This window comes from Delphinus delphis, chromosome 11 (assembly GCF_949987515.2).
Source record: "Delphinus delphis chromosome 11, mDelDel1.2, whole genome shotgun sequence".
Taxonomy (NCBI): Eukaryota; Metazoa; Chordata; class Mammalia; order Artiodactyla; family Delphinidae; genus Delphinus; species Delphinus delphis.
In genome coordinates, this window is record NC_082693.1 from 96,627,982 (window position 1) to 96,645,673 (window position 17,692).

At 49.9% G+C, this 17,692-nt stretch overlaps 1 protein-coding gene across 1 annotated transcript in view; it reads right to left on the bottom strand.

Moving 5' to 3' along the window:
- EFCAB6 (EF-hand calcium binding domain 6) overlaps window positions 1-17,692 on the bottom strand; it is a 199,177-nt gene that overhangs the window by 12,510 nt on the left and 168,975 nt on the right. Inside the window, 1 exon segment of the mRNA XM_060026001.1 lies at window positions 5,707-5,934. Within this exon segment, the coding sequence (XP_059881984.1) occupies window positions 5,707-5,934 (228 nt within the window).

Genomic DNA, 17,692 nt, shown 5'->3' on the forward strand with positions numbered 1-17,692 from the left:
ACCCGTTGCCAAGAGATACAGCCATCGACAGACAAGAGTCAGAGATGAGCCCACTGTGGGGACTGTCAGATGGGAGCATTAAAACAACTGTGGCTAATACGTTAATGGATCTAGTAGAAAAGGTACCCAGCATGCATGAACAGACGGGGAGTTTCAGCAGAGAGGTGCAAACTATTTTTTTAAAATGCATTGTCCCTCTAAAGAAGATATACAGATTGCCAACAAACACATGAAAGAATGCTCGACGTCACTAATCATTAGAGAAATGCAGAACAAAACTACAGTGAGGTACCACCTCACACCAGTCAGAATGGCCATCATCAAAAAATCTACAAACGATAAATGCTGGAGAGGGTGTGGAGAAAAGGGAACCCTCCTGCACTGCTGGTGGGAATGTGAATTGGTACAGCCACTATGGAGAACAGTTTGAAGGTGCCTTAAAAAACTAAAAATAGAACTACCATATGACCCAGTAATCCCACTACTGGGCATATACCCTAAGAAAGCCATAATTCAAAAAGAGTCATGTACCACAGTGTTCATTGCAGCTCTATTTACAATAGCCAGGACATGGAAGCAACCTAAGCGTCCATCGACAGATGAGTGGATAAAGATGTGGCACGTATATACAATGGAATATTACTCAGCGATAAAAAGAAATGAAATTGAGGTATTTGTAGTGAGGTGGATGGACCTAGAGTCTGTCATACAGAGTAAAGTAAGTCAGAAAGAGAAAAACAAATACCGTATACTAACACATATATATGGAGTCTAAAAAAAAAAAAAAGGTTCTCAGGAGCCTAGGGGCAGGAAGGGAATAAAGACACAGACGTAGAGAATGGACTTGAGGACACAGAGAGGGGGAAGGGTAAGCTGGGACGAAGTGAGAGAGGGGCATGGACATATACACACTACCAAATGTAAAACCGATAGCTAGTGGGAAGCAGCCGCATAGCACAGGGAGATCAGCTCAGTGCTTTGTGTCCACCTAGAGGGGTGGGATAGGGAGGGTGGGAGGGAGACGCAAGAGGGAGGAGATATGGGGATATATGTATATGTATAGCTGATTCACTTTGTTATAAAGCAGAAACTAACACACCATTGTAAAGCAATTATACTCCAATAAAGATGTAAAAATAAATAAATAAAATGCATTGTCCTTATTCAAACACAACAGGGAAATCGGATTAAACAGAAATGGAGAAGAAACCCATGGCATTCGAGGCATGGTATGATGCAGGTGGAGGGCGGTACTCTCTCAGGAACAGGGACAAGAGGCCCCCATGTGAGATGGGCAGTTAGAACCAAGCCATCACCCACTACCTGACGTAGCAACTGGAACTGGCCTGTGCTGCTAGTGTCCACAGTCACTGAGGACAAAAGCCTAGAGGCCAAGGCAGGAGGAGTCCAGTCCCTAGGACCAGGCCCAGACAACTGTAGGACCAGCCGGCGGTGGCGACCACGCTGAGGAGACCCACCTGGGCGAGCTGCGTGGGGAGCATTTGGGACTTATCCGAACAGCCCGGCTGGCTCCTCTCTCCTCACTCACTCCTACCTCACCCCTTGTCTCAGAGGAGCATTCTGGTAAAAAGGAAGTGGCATGAGTAGCTCAGCCCCTGCCTTTCTTCCCACTGGGATCGGGGCCCTGCAGAAAGCATGTGATAATTAGCAGATGTCGCATCAACACCGAGAGATGCTGGAAGGCAACTGAGAAACCGCTTGAAAGGGTCAGGGAGAGAAAACTTGGACCTAGAATTCTATCCCCAGCCACACTATCTTTTGAGGACGAAGGTGAAATAGGGAAGCTCTCGGGCTTCCTCTCCCCTGAAAGAGCAAGTAAAGATGTACTTGAGCAAAAAAGAAAGTGAACAGGAAGGAGAGCAGGACAGAAGGTGTGACTGTGGACAATGGACCAGTGAGGCGCCCCACGCCCGCCCTCCCCTCCCCCCTGCCCCCCACAGCACCCCATCCACGGCTCCTTTGGCTTCCCCATCCTCTACTCCCCTTCTCACTCTTCCACCCACATCCATTAGCAAATTCTGCTGCCTCCAACTCTGAAACGCATTCATGATCCAACCTCCGCTGTTCCCAGCCATCCACCTGACCCAGGTCTTTAATCAGATGTTGCCTTCTCAGGGGCCTCCCCTGACCGCCCTACTCACAACACACCCTCCCAATTCCCTAGCACTACCCTCTTCCCTGCTTTTCTTTTGGCCTAGAGCATTTGTCACCATCCAACATACACACATTTTGTTCACTGTCTGCCAGCCCCTCAGGGAACACAGACCCCACGGGCAGGGTGTGTCTCTGGTGTCCACTAGCCGCTGGCAGCATCACCATCTAAGCAGCGTGCCCACTGCGCCTGCTTCGAGGATGCTGCCTCTGCCTGCATTGCTCTCTCCCGTCTTCTCTCAGAGGCAACGCCCACATTCCAGCATTGTGTCCTCAGGGAAACAGCCCTGACCCCTCGGTCCAGGTCAGCCCCCAGCTCTGCTCTCCCAGCACGCTGCACGTCCCTTTGCACCGGAGAGCGGTGTGGAGTTACAGAAATAATGTACCGCAGGTGTTTAACCTCTCTCTACCCTCCCAGGATGCAGACTCAACGGAGGCAGGGAGCAGGCCCGCCTTGGTTCCCTCGGACCTAACATCACCACTCTGAGCTCAGAGGGCCCCCAATAAGGGAAGGAGTGGATGCGTGCTGCCTTCGGGCACTCACGGTGCAGCCAACACAGGAAGCTCTGTGCCCACGAACACGCAAGGGTGTCCCAAGGGCTCAGCCGGACGATGGAGAGCTCAAGGTGGGGGGGCGAGGAGGGCAAAGCGGGCCGTGGCCAGCTCCAGCAGGTAAAGGTGAGGTCAGAAAAGGCTTCACTTGGCTCGAAGTGAGTCTGGAAGAGGGAGTCGGTGTGGCCAGATACAAGGGGGCGGGGGAAGGGGCAGGCAGGGACTGCACGGGCAAAGATGGGGAAGCCAGAACTGCAGCCTGGGCAGAGGGGAGGGCACCTGGATCTGCCTGGGAGCACTGTCCCATTTCAGAGGGAAGGACATTGAAGCTCAGAGAGGTTGAATAATTCTCCAAGGTCACACAGCTGGACGGGTGCAGAAGCAGGGTCGAAACCCAAGTCTGCCTGCATTTTTCTCTCTTCCTGAAGCTGTCTGTTTTAGAAATATCACATCTGGAATGCTCAGCAATGTTTGCTGCTTCCTTCCCCTAATATAGCTGCACATTCAAAGTCCTCATGCGGTCGCTATGGACTGACCTAAATCGCCTCACCAGGACAGGCTCTCCCCATGGGATCTCTATCTTAAGCCAGATCCAGGTGGACCCAGTTCCACAGGCTTTTATAACACGCTTCATGCAGAGCCATGAAGACCTGTCAGTGTCTGGCTGCATCTGCTCTGAAAGTCGCTCTCCTTTTCTGAAAGGTTAATTGTGCCAAAAGGTTTCCAAAGATGTGGCGCTTCCCTACTTACGGAGCTCTGTAAGCCAAGAAAGCTGCCCCTCAGGTTCACGATGATCGGAATTTTAGAGATAAGTCTTTAGAATGTAGATAAACGAAGTCATGGAATCTGTACCTGAAAACTGTTTAACGTGGTCGGAACTGTCCCAGTATCTCGGGTGAACTCTTCCCCATGATGGCATGAGGGGTCTAGACATGTCAAGAGTGCAAATGACTTCTGTGTCTTACTGTGCCAGACACTGGGCCATCCAACCAAGAAGGTCGCTGGCTAAGCAACTCATGCAAGAAGAAAGCATGTGGATCTCTGGGGCTTTTGTTTTCTGTTTACTAGCCTGTATCTAGAAGCATCCTTCCCAAATATAGCACAATTTCTGTTAATCATCACCTAACTTAAACCACGGTACTCATGCCAGACTTTGATGTTCTCAATGGTGCAGACTGTCTTTGAGATGTGTCCGTGTATTTTTAGAAAGCAGCATTCAAAAGTAAGTGCTTGATTTTTTTGCAGGGGGTGGGGGGTGGGGGGTGCTCTCTGTGACGGGAATGGTGAAGCTTTCTTAGTGGGCAATTAGAATCAAATTCTCTGTTATGAATGCCAGATATGCCGGCATGTCATTAATTTATACCTATAATTAGAGTAAAATTTTGCTCATTTAGATGGAATGAAAAATCTTTATTACTAAAATCTTTATTACTAAAAATCTTTATTACCAACCTTTATTAGTTGGCCCCATAGAATAATAAATGCAACTGTACTAATTTTAAAGGCTTCCATCCATTTGTAGTGATGGAGAGAAGTACTGATATTTGCAAATAGAGAGCTCACTTGGCTTGGAGGCTCTGTGGGACAGAACTGTTTGGAAATAGGGCATTGTTTTTGCTTAGCAGAAATGATCATAATGCCTAAAAAAGGTGATATTTTAGGAAAGTGAAATCTGATGTTCATATTACTAATATCTTTAACAAATTCATTCTTCAGGGCAGTGAGTTCAGAGGCCTAAGTAGGGATGGAGGGTGGACGTGATGATCACCCCTCCCCGTGAATACTTCCAGTCCTTACCCTAAAACTCTGACAGTGTGAGACTTGAGTTTGGAGTGACCCAGCTCTGGAGGGGAAAGAATGACATTTCCACACGGGGAGCTGTAGGAAGCCCCCTGGGCTGGGCCTGAGCAGAGCCAGGAGGAAGAGGGGAGGCGGGGCTGCTTTTGTGAGTATTTTGGAGTTCCTTTCTCATCTGAACTATTCTCTGGGAATGGATGGGGCATCAATTCACCTGAACTGAAGAGGGATGGTAGCAGTGCATTTTCTGGGAAGAAGGGAAATCTGCTTCTGGGACTGGATCAGTGGTGCTCTGTTATTGGCTGTTCAGCCCCTGGACTGCTGGGATGGGGGTGGGAACGTGGACACTGTCCGCTCACTGGGACATGCTGAGCACCTGCTCTGTGCCAGGCTCCGTTTCAGTGCTGGGGGCACAGTGAGGACCAAGCAGCCAGGGCTCTGCTCCCCACTGCGGACGTTCAGTGAGATTATCGGCTGATGCCAGTGACCAAGGCAGGCCCCTGGAACGCCGTCCTGCTGGGAGGTGCTCTTGCCCTAGGAAAGCCACGAAGGGCCAAAGAGGCCAGGGCAGCAGGTTGCTAGAGCTTTGAGCTAAAAAGAGCCCAGCTCAGTCCTTGGGGAAGAGACCGCAGAGAAACTCTCGTGAGGGATCTGTGATGGGCAAGAGGCCCTCAGAGAGGGTGGCCTGTGTCCAGCCTGTGGACAGTGGAGAGGCCCACTGGGGGTGGGCGTGTCACCAGCATGCTTGGGGCGGTAGCTCCAGAGCATCCAGAAACGCCGGCAGCAGAACCAGGGAGAGGCCGGGAGCCGCGAGGTGGTGGGAGCGTCAGAGCAGCCTACCGGCTCTACATCCGCCCTTAGCCCCGCACTCCCAGCTCAGATGTGGGGAGACACTGGCCCCCTCTTAGGATCACTTAAGCCCAGGAATGATCTGGGGAAGGAGGAAGAAGGACAGTGGTAGCTGGAGCCGAGTTTAATTTGATTTTAAAAATAAAAGTGATATTATTTGCACCCTGATTGAAATGGTGCGATTCGTCCCTGTTACATAAACAGAAAGCTCCATGAGTCTCCAGTAAGATTTAAAACTAAATAACAACAAAAAACGTTCAAGTATTTAAAAAACTAGAGAACAGTCTTAAACTCTTTACGCATCGCTTAGGAGGCGAAACGAAATGCGTTTCTTACTTGCTCATCCGTCAGAACTTGGACGTGGCGAGTACAAATGGACCGGAACTCGTCCCTGGAGACGGTATTGGTCCGCATGGTGTCGAAGTTCTCAAACTCCTGGGCGATCGTGTTGTAGTGGAAGGTCACAGCTTTGTGGAGCCGGGCCAGGACCTCTTGGTTTGCCATTTTCTTGGGAGATACGGGCGGCGGGCCTTTGGGCATCTTCTCAGCCCACTCAGCAGCAGCCTGGGCAAAACAGAATGGAAAATTGATCCATTTAATAAACAAAGAATCATCTTGGCTCCGCGTGCCTCAGCCAGGGCACGTCCTGGGAGGTCCAGCTTAGTGAGGAAGATGAAGAGGCAGGAGACAGTGTGACCCAGAGGCCCGACTGCAGGGGCAGATTTGGCGGAAGGGGAAGCCTGGGCTGACCTGCCACGGAGGAGAAGCAGAGCATGTCGGCCCCCGTGGGGCAGGGCAAGGGGCCGGGCCAGGCCTGGGGAGGGCGCACCTCTTCCCCTCGTCCCTTCACTCGTTCAGCCTGTCCTCTGGTTTGTGTAACAAGCACGCGGTGAGTGTCTGCTCTGAGCGGTAAGGGAATCAACAGGGATGTGGATCCAGACTGCTTTCATTTTCCGAACCTCAGTTTGATTAATTTACACTGCCAGCAGTTAGAATGTGAAAGGCGGTTTTGGATGGCTGCTACCGCATTGTGCTGCAGCACCGCTGTCGGCTAAGTGTCCCTTTGGGTCTGAAACTTTGAGACCCGCAGGGATTTGATCCTGATGAGCGCAGGTTCCTGCAGTCGGAGGCTGTGGGGACAACGGAGCCGCCCGCTGGCCTGGAGCCCGTTCAGCACCCCTCGTAGGGCAAGGACAGCCGGGTGTTGGGAGGTGCTTTCAGGGCCTGGGGGCGCTGTCCAGGGTGCTGAGAATCCCCGAGGAGGGACAGGCCCTGTCTGCACCCCAGGACAGCTTTCTGGGGGGAGGGGTGAGCCACGAGGAAAGGGGAGCAGAGGAAGGATCTTTTTACTGGATGTTTAGGCTGACGTGCTGGCAAAGGGCTCGTGGCCAGGTGAGCTGCAGGGGCCTTCAGCCCACGTTCAGCATCTCAGTGTGCATCGGCTGACGATCCGTGTGGTGGACAGACCACAGGAAGAGCAGGGAAGTTCCTTAGTGACCATCGGCAGCCCTGGAAATGACAAGGGCCTCTGTCTATCCTGGGCACTAAGGAGACTGGAGCTGGAAGGGCGAAGCCGGGGTGGGGGGCGGCTGAGTCCCCAGCCTCCTGCGAGCACAGTGAACGGGGCCAGGGCTGCAGCCCTGATGTGCCTCTACTTGCTGCAATTAGGAAAAGGCCCCGAAGCTACACCTGTGGTCACTGCATCAGCAGGTCGGCTCCTGGAGTACGAGGACGGGATGGAGCCCCGGGGTGGGAGGGGAGACCGGGCTCCATGAGAACCCAGGGGTAGCGGAGGCATGCATGCTGCCCCCGTACCAGAGTGGATTCTCAGATACACTGGGTTTCTCCACATCAAAACCCTTCATGACTGTTAGCTAGGATAACAGTTCTTTCAAAGCACCAGCACTTTACCAGATGATCAATCTAATCCCCCCAGCCTGTATTAAAACCTGGTCACGATTCATGTTCAGCAATTCCATAGCAATATAGGTATTATATGCTACTAGCCTTCAGGACAGAGCATAACGTTACTTTATGAAATTGTATCAAACACAAGATGCTGCTGGGAATATCCCCCAAAACGTGAACATACACACACTCACACCACAGCCCACCACATCCTTGACCACCCGAAGGTTAACAGAGGCTTTTAAACATGTCCATTTGGAGCCATCTGTAAAGCGAATGAACGTCTTTCTTTCTTCATTCTAGAAAAAAAGTGATGTTACAGACACATCTTACACTTGTTCAAACAGTTGAAAATGCACCCCCTGTATCTAGGTAGGAGGGCCTTTCCCTAAACATCGCAAGGGGTGTTGGTGCTCAGAGAGTACAGGGACCTTTTCTGGATGGGGACTCAGTCTCGAAGTCCATCCTTACACTTGTCACACCTTTGGGGCCTGAGGAGGACGCACCCCAGGTGAACATAACTGGAAGGAGCACAGGTGGTCGTGTCCCGCAGGGGAAGGCGGGTCCCCGGTCTGAGGCCAGACTCTGCCTCTAACCGGCTATGCGACCCCGCAAGCCACTTAACCATGCTTCCCTCAGTTTCCTTCTCTTTCCAGGAGGAATCAAGGCTCCCCTGAGACGGTGTGTGTGACTGCTCTTTGAAAGCGTTAACACACAAAACGAATCGGAAACACTACTATTTTAACAACAGATATGGAAGAATTCTAACAAAGTAGGATGGGCAACCTTAAGTTAATATGCTTTAAACTCTGGAGGAAATTGAATCATTTTCGAGCAAAATATAGATTACTAAATTTAACTTAAGTAATAGGAAAGCCTGAATAGACAGGTAACCACCAAAGAAATTTAAAAAGCTCTTAAAAGATCTACCATCTATCAGTAAAAAGGTGTCAAGCCTAGATAATTTTTACATTAGTCAAATTATTCCAGATATATATAGTATTCCAGTTCATTTTATGTTACCCTAATACAAAAGTGTGATAAAGAAAACACTTGGAAAGAAAAATATAAGCCAATCCAGTTTATGGATATAAATGCAAATACATCAAAAAAAGAAAACTTTAGGAATATTTAGTGCCATATTTTAAAAGGGCCTACCAAGATCAATTAGGGTTTATTCCAAGAATAAGAATCCGTCAAGAATTAGCAAAACTTCAATTCCTTATATTAGCAAAGGTCACATATCAACAGATGGCAAAATGGCATTTAACAAAATTCAGCAGTCGCTCCTGACTAAATGGTATAGAATAGAACAGAACATATAAACTACATGGAAATAAAATGAACATCCTAAACACGAGAATATTAACAGACACTATCTGCAAATATGTTACATGGGTGAAACACTGAAGCACTTCCATTAAAGTCAGAAACAAGACAGGCACGCTCGCTGTCAGTTCTGCTAGTCACATTTTTAGAGGTTCCAGCTTTTGAAATAAGACAAGATGAAATAAACAGTATAAATGTTGAAAAACAAGGTTTATCATTATTCGGGATACGATTTTACAACTAGAAAATCTCAAGACAATGAGGAAAGTGGCTGGATTCAAGTAAAAAATACCAAAAAAAACCAATACTTTTTTTTTAAACAGTAAATATAACTAGTTAGAAATTGCATTGTGAAAAAAAAATCCACATTCACATTAATGACAAAGCTACGGAATACCTTGGGATAGATTACATCTGAAAGGCATAAGACCTATACAAAGAAAGCCATACACAGTCTACTGAAGGTTATTAAAGCAAGACTGGAATGAAAACAGACACATACTACGTTCCTGGATGAGAAGACTCTACTTCCAAAGGTAAAACCTTTCTCAAATTATAAATCAATAAAACTGTAGTAAAAATCTCAATGGCTTGGGATTGACGTATACACACTAATATGCATAAAATGGATAACTAATGAGAACCTGCTGTATAAAAAAATAAAGAAAAATTTTAAAAAAAGAAAAAATATCTCAATGGATATTTGGGGGACTCATTAGACATAGATATTAAAGTTGGTAAAGAAAAAGAAATATGTGAGATTTGCCATGAAATTTTTGGAAACGGCTAGCAATGATGTTTTTGAGCCACCAGATATAAAAACACCGTAAACTTGATATAATCAGAATAATAGAATCAGAAGAGCTAGGCCCAGAATATGCAAATAAATCAGTGGACACGGCTGGTTGACTCCAAGATAACCCTGGGGGAGAGAGGCCCTCCCAAGCGAAACAGAACATCCGAGTTTCACAAAGGAAAATTCTTTCTTCTCTGAGTCATCAGCTTCAAAACACAGTCTTTCTGAGGTCCCCATCTCAGCAAATGGAAATTGTCCCAGTGGCTCAGAATAGAGTCCTCTGTGACGGATCTTTCTATCACTCATACCCAAACCACCCGCAAATCCCAGGGGCTCTGCTCCCAGTGCATACCTGGAAGCTGACCGCTCTACCCTCACCCCCTGGTCCAGGCTGCCATCATCTCGCACGGATTATTGCATCAGCCTCCCTGTTTCCACCCTCAGTCTTTTAAAGTACACACACACGTGTCAGCACTTGTTCTCTGGATGGAGGGGTGAGGGAGGGCAGAGCCATAATCAAAAAGCCATAGTCATTTTCCCCTGAGGACGATCTCTTTAAAGTGCAAATCAGGTCAGGCACAACTCTCAAACGGCTTCCCATGTTGCTCAGAGTAACAGGCAGGGTGTCACAATGGCTTGCCCAGGACTCCCTCTGACCTCACTCTGTGAGAGCCTCCTGCTGTGCTTCCTTCACAGCAACCTCCTTGCTGCCTCAGGGCCTTTGCACTTGCTCTTCTCGCCCTTCTCTCAGGGTTTTTATCACATTCCCGAGCCAAACTCCAGATTCTCTCTCGCATTCCCTGCTCATTTCGATCCCACGTATGACTCTCTGATCCACCTCATATTTACCCTAATTGTCTATCTCATCCCAACAGAAAATAAACTTCAAGGCAAGTCTAGTCTTTTGTGCACTGCTGGATTCTTGAGTGCTTAGAAGAACCTGGCACACAGCGGGACCTTGCTGTTTGTTCAAAGAAAGAGTGGATACAGTGTCTCCACACAGCCAATCAAATGAATGATTGCTCTGGGCAGCCACCCTGGGTCTTCTGTTAGAAAACTCTGACCTGGGGGCTTCCCTGGTGGCGCAGTGGTTAAGAGTCCGCCTGCCGATGCAGGGGACACGGGTTCGTGCCCCGGTCCGGGAAGATCTTACATGCCGCAGAGCGGCTGGGCCCGTGAGCCATGGCCGCTGAGCCTGCGCATCCGGAGCCTGTGCTCCACAACGGGAGAGGCCACAACAGTGAGAGGCTCACGTACCGCAAAAAAACAAAAAACAAACAAAAAAAACTCTGACCTGGTCATGCTGCAAAAAAAATGGAAAAGAAAATAAGATTCCACTTTTTTCTTCTAAGAAATGCAAATTTCTTGATTGACAATATCAGTGCTGGAAAAGGGGGAATAAGGTATCTGGAGCCATAAAAGTGCCTATCCTTTGACTTGGTACCTACCCTTTGAAGACTTTCCTTGAGGAAATAAACATGGAATTATCATTACAGTATTATTTATGGAATTCACAAAATTAAAAAAAAATTAGCAACACTTTAGATGTCTAAAGTAGGAGAATGGTTAAATAAAACACGATATTTCTAGAAGATGGATGACAGTGCAGCTATTTAGAATGTTTCAAGAAATAGTTTAACAATATGGTAAAATGTTTGCAGTGCACTAAGTGGAAAGGGGCCACAAAAGGGTCCAAATGATCACACGAGCACACACACACATGCACACACGTGTATATATACATACCCCAGTACTAACGCTTGTTCTCTGGATGAGGAATAAGCGAGGGCAGAGCCAGGCAGAGGACTGGGTGGGGCTCCCAAGCCGGGAGTCTTGCCTGCCCCACGGGTCGCGGTCCTGAGGTTGCGGGGCCAGGATAGCCTGCTTGCGAGCGACGTGGAGGAACGGCTGGTCGGGGAGCCCTGCTCGGTGTGACTGCCCTGGATGTGAATCTGCCCGCTCTCCACCTGTGCAGGGATCAGAGTGACACCCGGGTCACACTGAATCCCAGAGCCCTGGGGGGAGGGCGAGCATCTCTGCCGGGCGTGTGACACACGCACACACGATGCACTTACAGAGGATGAACACTCAACGCACGCCCGAGATGACTGTACTGAGCCATCCACAGACACCCCTGGAATGTCTGCTGTGTGCCAGGCTCCTCGTTAGATGCTGGGGAGACAGAGGTAACAAGTAATCCTTAAGTAGTCTTGCCTGGGTAGGGTCTGGGGGGGAAGAGAGATGAGGGCCAGTCTCACAGGTGAGCAGAGATTATAACGGGTCATGTGCTCTTGACACAACTGATGGAAACAGCCTCCAGAGGAGGAAACCACTGAGCCAGGAGGTGAAGGAGGTACAGGTGCAAATCCTTGAAAACTGGCACCCGGGGTGCTATTATCCTTACTCGACAAGCTGGCGGGAAGTTCAGGAGAGCAGCGCCGGCTTCCTGCACCACCAGCGCTTTCCTCAACATCCCCAAAGCCACAGCCAGAGGCCAGGCTGTGGACACCGAGAGGGAGGGGACTATGTTTGTCACAAAGGTGGTTTCGCTGCCAGTTAGAGATATTCTTTTGCCGCTTGCAAAGATAATTATTGCATGTTCACTGTAGAAAACTACAAACAGGGCACAAATTGAAAACAAAGATCACTCATTACCCCGCCCCCAGCAGCACCACGGCCATCGCCTTTGTGCACAAGGGACCAGCCCTTGACCAGAAGGTCCCCAGGCCCCAGGGGACGCAGCCGCGCTGCTCCCCACCCCGTGCCACCCGGAGAAGCCTCTGGCCTCTGGAGGGTAGGGCCTCCTGGCTCTCCCATCAAGGGCAGTTGGGCTCGAGGCTGTTAGGCGCCCACATTCTGGTTCCCATCCTGCTCTCTGCAGAGCCGCTCAGCCACCACCGCCAGCCTAGCTCTGAGTGACTGGAGACGCCAGGGAAGAACAGATGGCTCCTGGTCTGGCGCTTTTGTGTCCCCAGCACTTCTCACGTGATCGTTATATCTGAATGGGGAAAAATAGTGCTTTTTCTATAACTAGAAGAAATGTTTCTCCTAATCAGAAAAGACACCACTATCTTCAGATGCAAATGTCACTTTCCAAAACTAACTACGCTTTACATAAAAGGTCCCCTCAGGATAGGAATCACAGCTGCAAGACGGAGAGGCGCCCACTTCCGTCCCCACTATTCTTTGGAGCAGGAGGCGCGGGGCCTGCGTCCTCAGCGCTCCTCCCCGCAGCCCCCCATCTGACAACTGCGCACACCGGTGACTTTTCAAATGAAAAAAAAAAAAAAACAAAGTAGACTCTTATGCACTACGGGTCTGACCCAGTTAGAGAATGATTTACATGTTTTGAAGGTATCTTCTCTCATTTATTCAAGGGTATTCATGGAACCTTGTTTTACTAAACAATTGTCCCTCTTGATGTCGCAGAGAAGTACGGGCCGCCTATCCCAAAAGGAAGATTCCTGGTCCCCTTTGTGACGACACGACAGTGTTGGTGAGATACATAAAAGAAATAACGTCCCAACATATGGAGCACACAGTCATCAAAGAGCTGACTAATAACACCTCAATTTTATGGAGTTTTTCTCAGGCTCAAATGTAGCCACGTATGTCATTTAGTAAAAAGCAAGCTTTACAGTGTAATCCAGGGGTTCTGAATCTTGCCACTGCTTGGACTCACCCAAGAGGCCGCCCCAACCAGTGGGGGGTCAGAGGGAAGAAGCCCGCGTGGGAGGGGCCCGGGGGGAGGGCTGTGCAGAACTCACCCTGAGCCCACCCCTTCTGCCCCAGCTCAGGGCTCCTCGCGCCCCACAGCCCAGTGTCTCTGAGGTCGCCTTCCGCCCAGACTGGGCTGTCTCCCGACGCGCACAGTGCCGGCTGATGAACTGGGGGAGCCCTGAAGGCACACAGCTGGGACCCCCAGCCTGTGTCCCCTCCTCCTGGCGGCTCAGGCCAGATCCACCACCATTCCACGCCTGACACCAAACGTGAAGAAGAGGCAGACCCACCCGGCCTCGAGAGCACAGCCAGGGAGCAGCAACCCAAGTTCCGCACGACTGGGACCCAGCAGAAGTCGACCAGGGCCAGACTGGTCAAGTGGAGGGGCCGGGCCTGGAGGGCGAGGACAGCTCGCCGTCAGCTGAGGGCTTTGGGGCTGCTCAGGGCTGAATGGAGGTCAGTTCTGCTCTTTCTTGTGACCTCAGGCAAGACGCACTCCCCTCTGCCTCACTTTCCTCACGAGAATAAAACCCGAACCGTCTCAAAGGTCAGGCCTGGGATCTCAACCAGAAAACCCTCGCAGTGCTTCGCCCAATGCCCGGCAAACATGGGCGGCCGTTCTTGCTGTTCCTGCCGGTTGTTTTAATAGACATCTTTGCCTGAGTCAAGAGGTCGGGCAGAGCTGGGCTGAGTCCTGGTTCCTGGCCCACGCCGGCTCTATGGTGGGTCATCAGAGGGCAGAGGCACGTGGCGCCCATTGTTGCCTGCAGGTCAAGCCAGCCTGCTGGGGAGGGAAGCCAGGTCTGAGACGTGGTCACGCACCTCGAGGAGGGCCCTCCGCAGGCCCCGGGCTCCTGACCAGCTGCTTCGGGCCCTGCAGGAGGAGCCGGGCTTAGATTCAGGACAGCTAGGCTAGAGCCCTGCCATCTTCTGGCTGGATCTCACGCAGTCCCCTCACTTCCCTGGGCCAAGGTTCTCAGTCTGTAAGGTCATGACAGCCACACCAGTCAGAGGGAGCTGCCCGCAAGAATCATCCCAGGAGACAGGGGACAAACAGGGAGCATCCTGTCCCCTCAGGAAGGCACTGCACCGACCTGTCCCCCACAAAGACGAATTAACCCATCTCTGCTGCAGGGAACTCATATTTGAAAGGGGTTGGGGGATCCCCAAGTAAGAAACTTGTGACCCCAACCCAGAGCTGAGAGAGTGAGCCCAGGGCAAGAACAAGCCAGAGAGGGCAGGGCGCCCCAGGGGTTCACTGACCCTGGAATTCTGTTAGCTCATATTCAGTTTTATTGTACTCTTGTTTCAACAGCTCTGTTATGGGAATGATTCCATAACAGAGCCTTCTAGTGTCCTGTCAATAAGTTACGTCCAGCCACGTTCTTGGCTGACTTATAAAATCAATTTTCCATGAAATCGTATCCTAAGCAACTTCTCTAGGTAACCTGGAGGAGAGAACGTGGTAGGGAAGGGGTGGAGGGGTGGGCTGAGCTGTCAGATGATCTGGTTGGGCTGGAGACAGAGACACGCCGTGTATCTGTTTGCTGGTGGCATGCTGCATTCAAGGCCCATTTCCTCAACTCCCCTGTCTCCACATCCTTTGCCATGGGACTCCGGGGTTCCTCCCACTGAAGAGCTGAGAATATTTCCCTATCCTGTGGCTTTGGATTCAGCCATATGACTGCTTTGGCCAAGGGAACGTTAGCAGGTACAACGTGACCAAAGAATTAAAAAGTGCTTGTGTGATCTGCAAGCCTTCCTGTGTCTGTCGTGCTGCCTTGAGAGGAGCCCACGTGACTTCGCTCTGGTCCAAGGAGCAGAGATATCCCAGTCAGGCCACCAGAGCTGAGCCAGCCCAGATCAGCCAGCCCACAAGCAAAAGCCGAACGAATGCTCACAGTCCTGGAGGTTCCGTGGTTGTTTGTTACACGGCGATAGCTGACCACTTCAGTTCTGAATTTCTAGTTAGTGAGAAATAAAAGGCACTGAGCTCAGAGTACAGAGGTGAGAAGGTGGCTTTTTGGCTGTCAGTGTTCCTTGACGATGGGCACTTTGCAAAGGGACTTTGTGATACTCCTCCTGTGGGTGTCCAAGGTGGCAGTCACCTGGCTGGGACAACATGGTTTAGCAAGGTCCATTCCAGCTGTCAGATTAGAAACATGTTAGTATATCAGTCTAACTATTATGAAGGTTATAATTAGCTAATCAGACTGCATGATTCTTCTACTAAGTTTTGTTCTGAATACTTAGGGATTCAATTATACAGTTTTTCCCATGATTCCTTACAGGAGGAAAAAAAAAACAATCCCAAAACTTCATACAGAATAAGAATACAGCAGGTAGCAAAAACTCCTAATTAGAAATACTCAGTAATGAATTCCTCTACTTCCTTTTAAAGAACAGTATAATTACTTCTAAGAATTGAAAAATTGCTTCATTTGATCAAATATTTTGATTAGCAAAGAAATTAATTGCACTGTATCTTCATTTGTATTTACAGTGAATTAATGAATGCTAAAAATAACAACAGCAGCAAAACTGCCTGTCAAAAAAAAAGATAAAACATTAAAAAAAATCCAGTTGAGAATAAAGTGAAAGCTCTGTGTGCAGACGTGCTGCTACAGACGCCTCCCGCCGGATCAAGGAACCAACTTTTGCGACTCCCAGAGCCCAGCACGCACGAGGCCAAGGGTAGACGCTCGTCTGTCGGGAGGTCTGGAGGCCTTAGTGAGCGATGAATTGGCCTCAGCGATCCAGTATGCTGTTTGCAGATTCAAAAGGGTGACACCAGAACCGCAGGCACAACTCTAGTTTCCCGGTGGCGTGACCGCTGCCCACACTGGGATCTCTGACCACGGAGGGATTCTTTCTAGGCAACGCATGAAGGCAGATCTGGAGATTCCAGGTTCCTTTTCCTTTGGAAAGGCTACAATCAAGTCAAGCTTCAAGTCAACTGAACCAAGGCTAACTGACACCCAGTCCTGGTGACCGTCCTTCACTGTGTCTCCTTCACCCAGGCGCTGGGCTGGGGTGTTGCAGAAGTTTCTCTAATCCTCCCATTGTCCTTCGAGGCAGCCATGGTTCTCCCTATTTCTAGACAAAGTAAGTGGGTCAGGACCCGGCCCAGTCCCCAGGCTATTCCCCTGTGAGCTGATGACTTCAGAGCTGTGCTCTCCCATCCTTCCATGATCCCAGCCCCACCACACGCACAAGTACAGAGCCCACCCAAGAGAGGAATATGCGAATTCATCAGCACTGACTGAGGGCCTACCGCGTGCCAGGCTCCATGCCAGGCAATGGGAATAGAGCAGTGAACGGCAGAGACAAACCCCTGCCTTGGAGAAGCTGATGCTTTGAGATGCCCATGGAGGCAAGCACGGGGGAGACCCACCCTAACAGCCCTGCCCCTTGGCCTCCCTCGCAGATCCTCTGCCCCCGGCCTCTCAGCCCACCTGACCCATGCTCTAGCCACGCCCAAAGTACACGTTTCCCATCTTGGGTCTCTGCACATGCTGTCCTTATGCCCGGGAAGCCTGGTCTCCCGGTGTCCAGACACGGTGTAAGCTCATCAGAGAGCTGATTATGCCACCTCTGCCCCTGACCATGCAGACTTAGGTCCTCCCCCTTCGGCTCTCCGAGCTGACTCCCACCATACAGCTCGACATTCACAACGGGTCCATCCGACACCTCTGCACACACCCAGTACACAAATCCTTTGGTAGCACGGAATTGCCACAAAATGCTGAGAAGTAGAGGAAACATTTAAGCTACGCCTTCAACCCTTTAATGTTCAAGAAACTCATGGCTGAATTCATGTATGAAACTATGAGATGAATTCTTCCACGCAAATAAATTACACACCGTATAATCCCATCATTACTAAATATTATACAATAACCACGCACTCACTGAAGTAGGATAGAATAAAAACTAATAATGCAAACATTTGGTGTTTGCTATGTTCGGTACCATGCAAAGCTCTTTCTGCATTAACTCGCTTCATCCAAATACCAATCCTGTGGGGGGGACACTCGAGACAGCTCCCACTGACAGTAGGAAGCTGAGAGCAGGGGCCTGGCTCTGGTCTGAACTCTAATCCCAGCTCTGGCACTTCTAGCTGTGTGACCGGGAACGGATGCTGTGACCTCTCTGTTCCTCGGTCTCCCGATCCTTAAAAGGGATCTTAGGAGGGTTAGCTGAGTTAATTTAGGTAAAGTGCCTAGAACAGGGCCTGGCTCACAGCACGTGCCCAATGCGTACTAGCCACCGTTTGGATGTTGCTGTCTGACTGTGGGTGACAAGAAGATGACGGTAACTGGCTGGGCAAAATCACTAGGTAGGCCAGGGTCTGGCACACGCTGTCACACATGTGCTGAATGTGGGAAGGTAAGATTCTCCCAGTCAAACGGGGCAGCTAAAGCCAGAACGTGAGAGCTCACCCAAGCGAGACATGTAGGTATGTGGTAACAATTAAGAAACTGGTGCTGTCTGCAGCCTGGATTTGCTCTGCGAGGCTTGTTCGGAACAATGACTTCTTGGATTGACTCCTGGCTTCCTGATATGGTC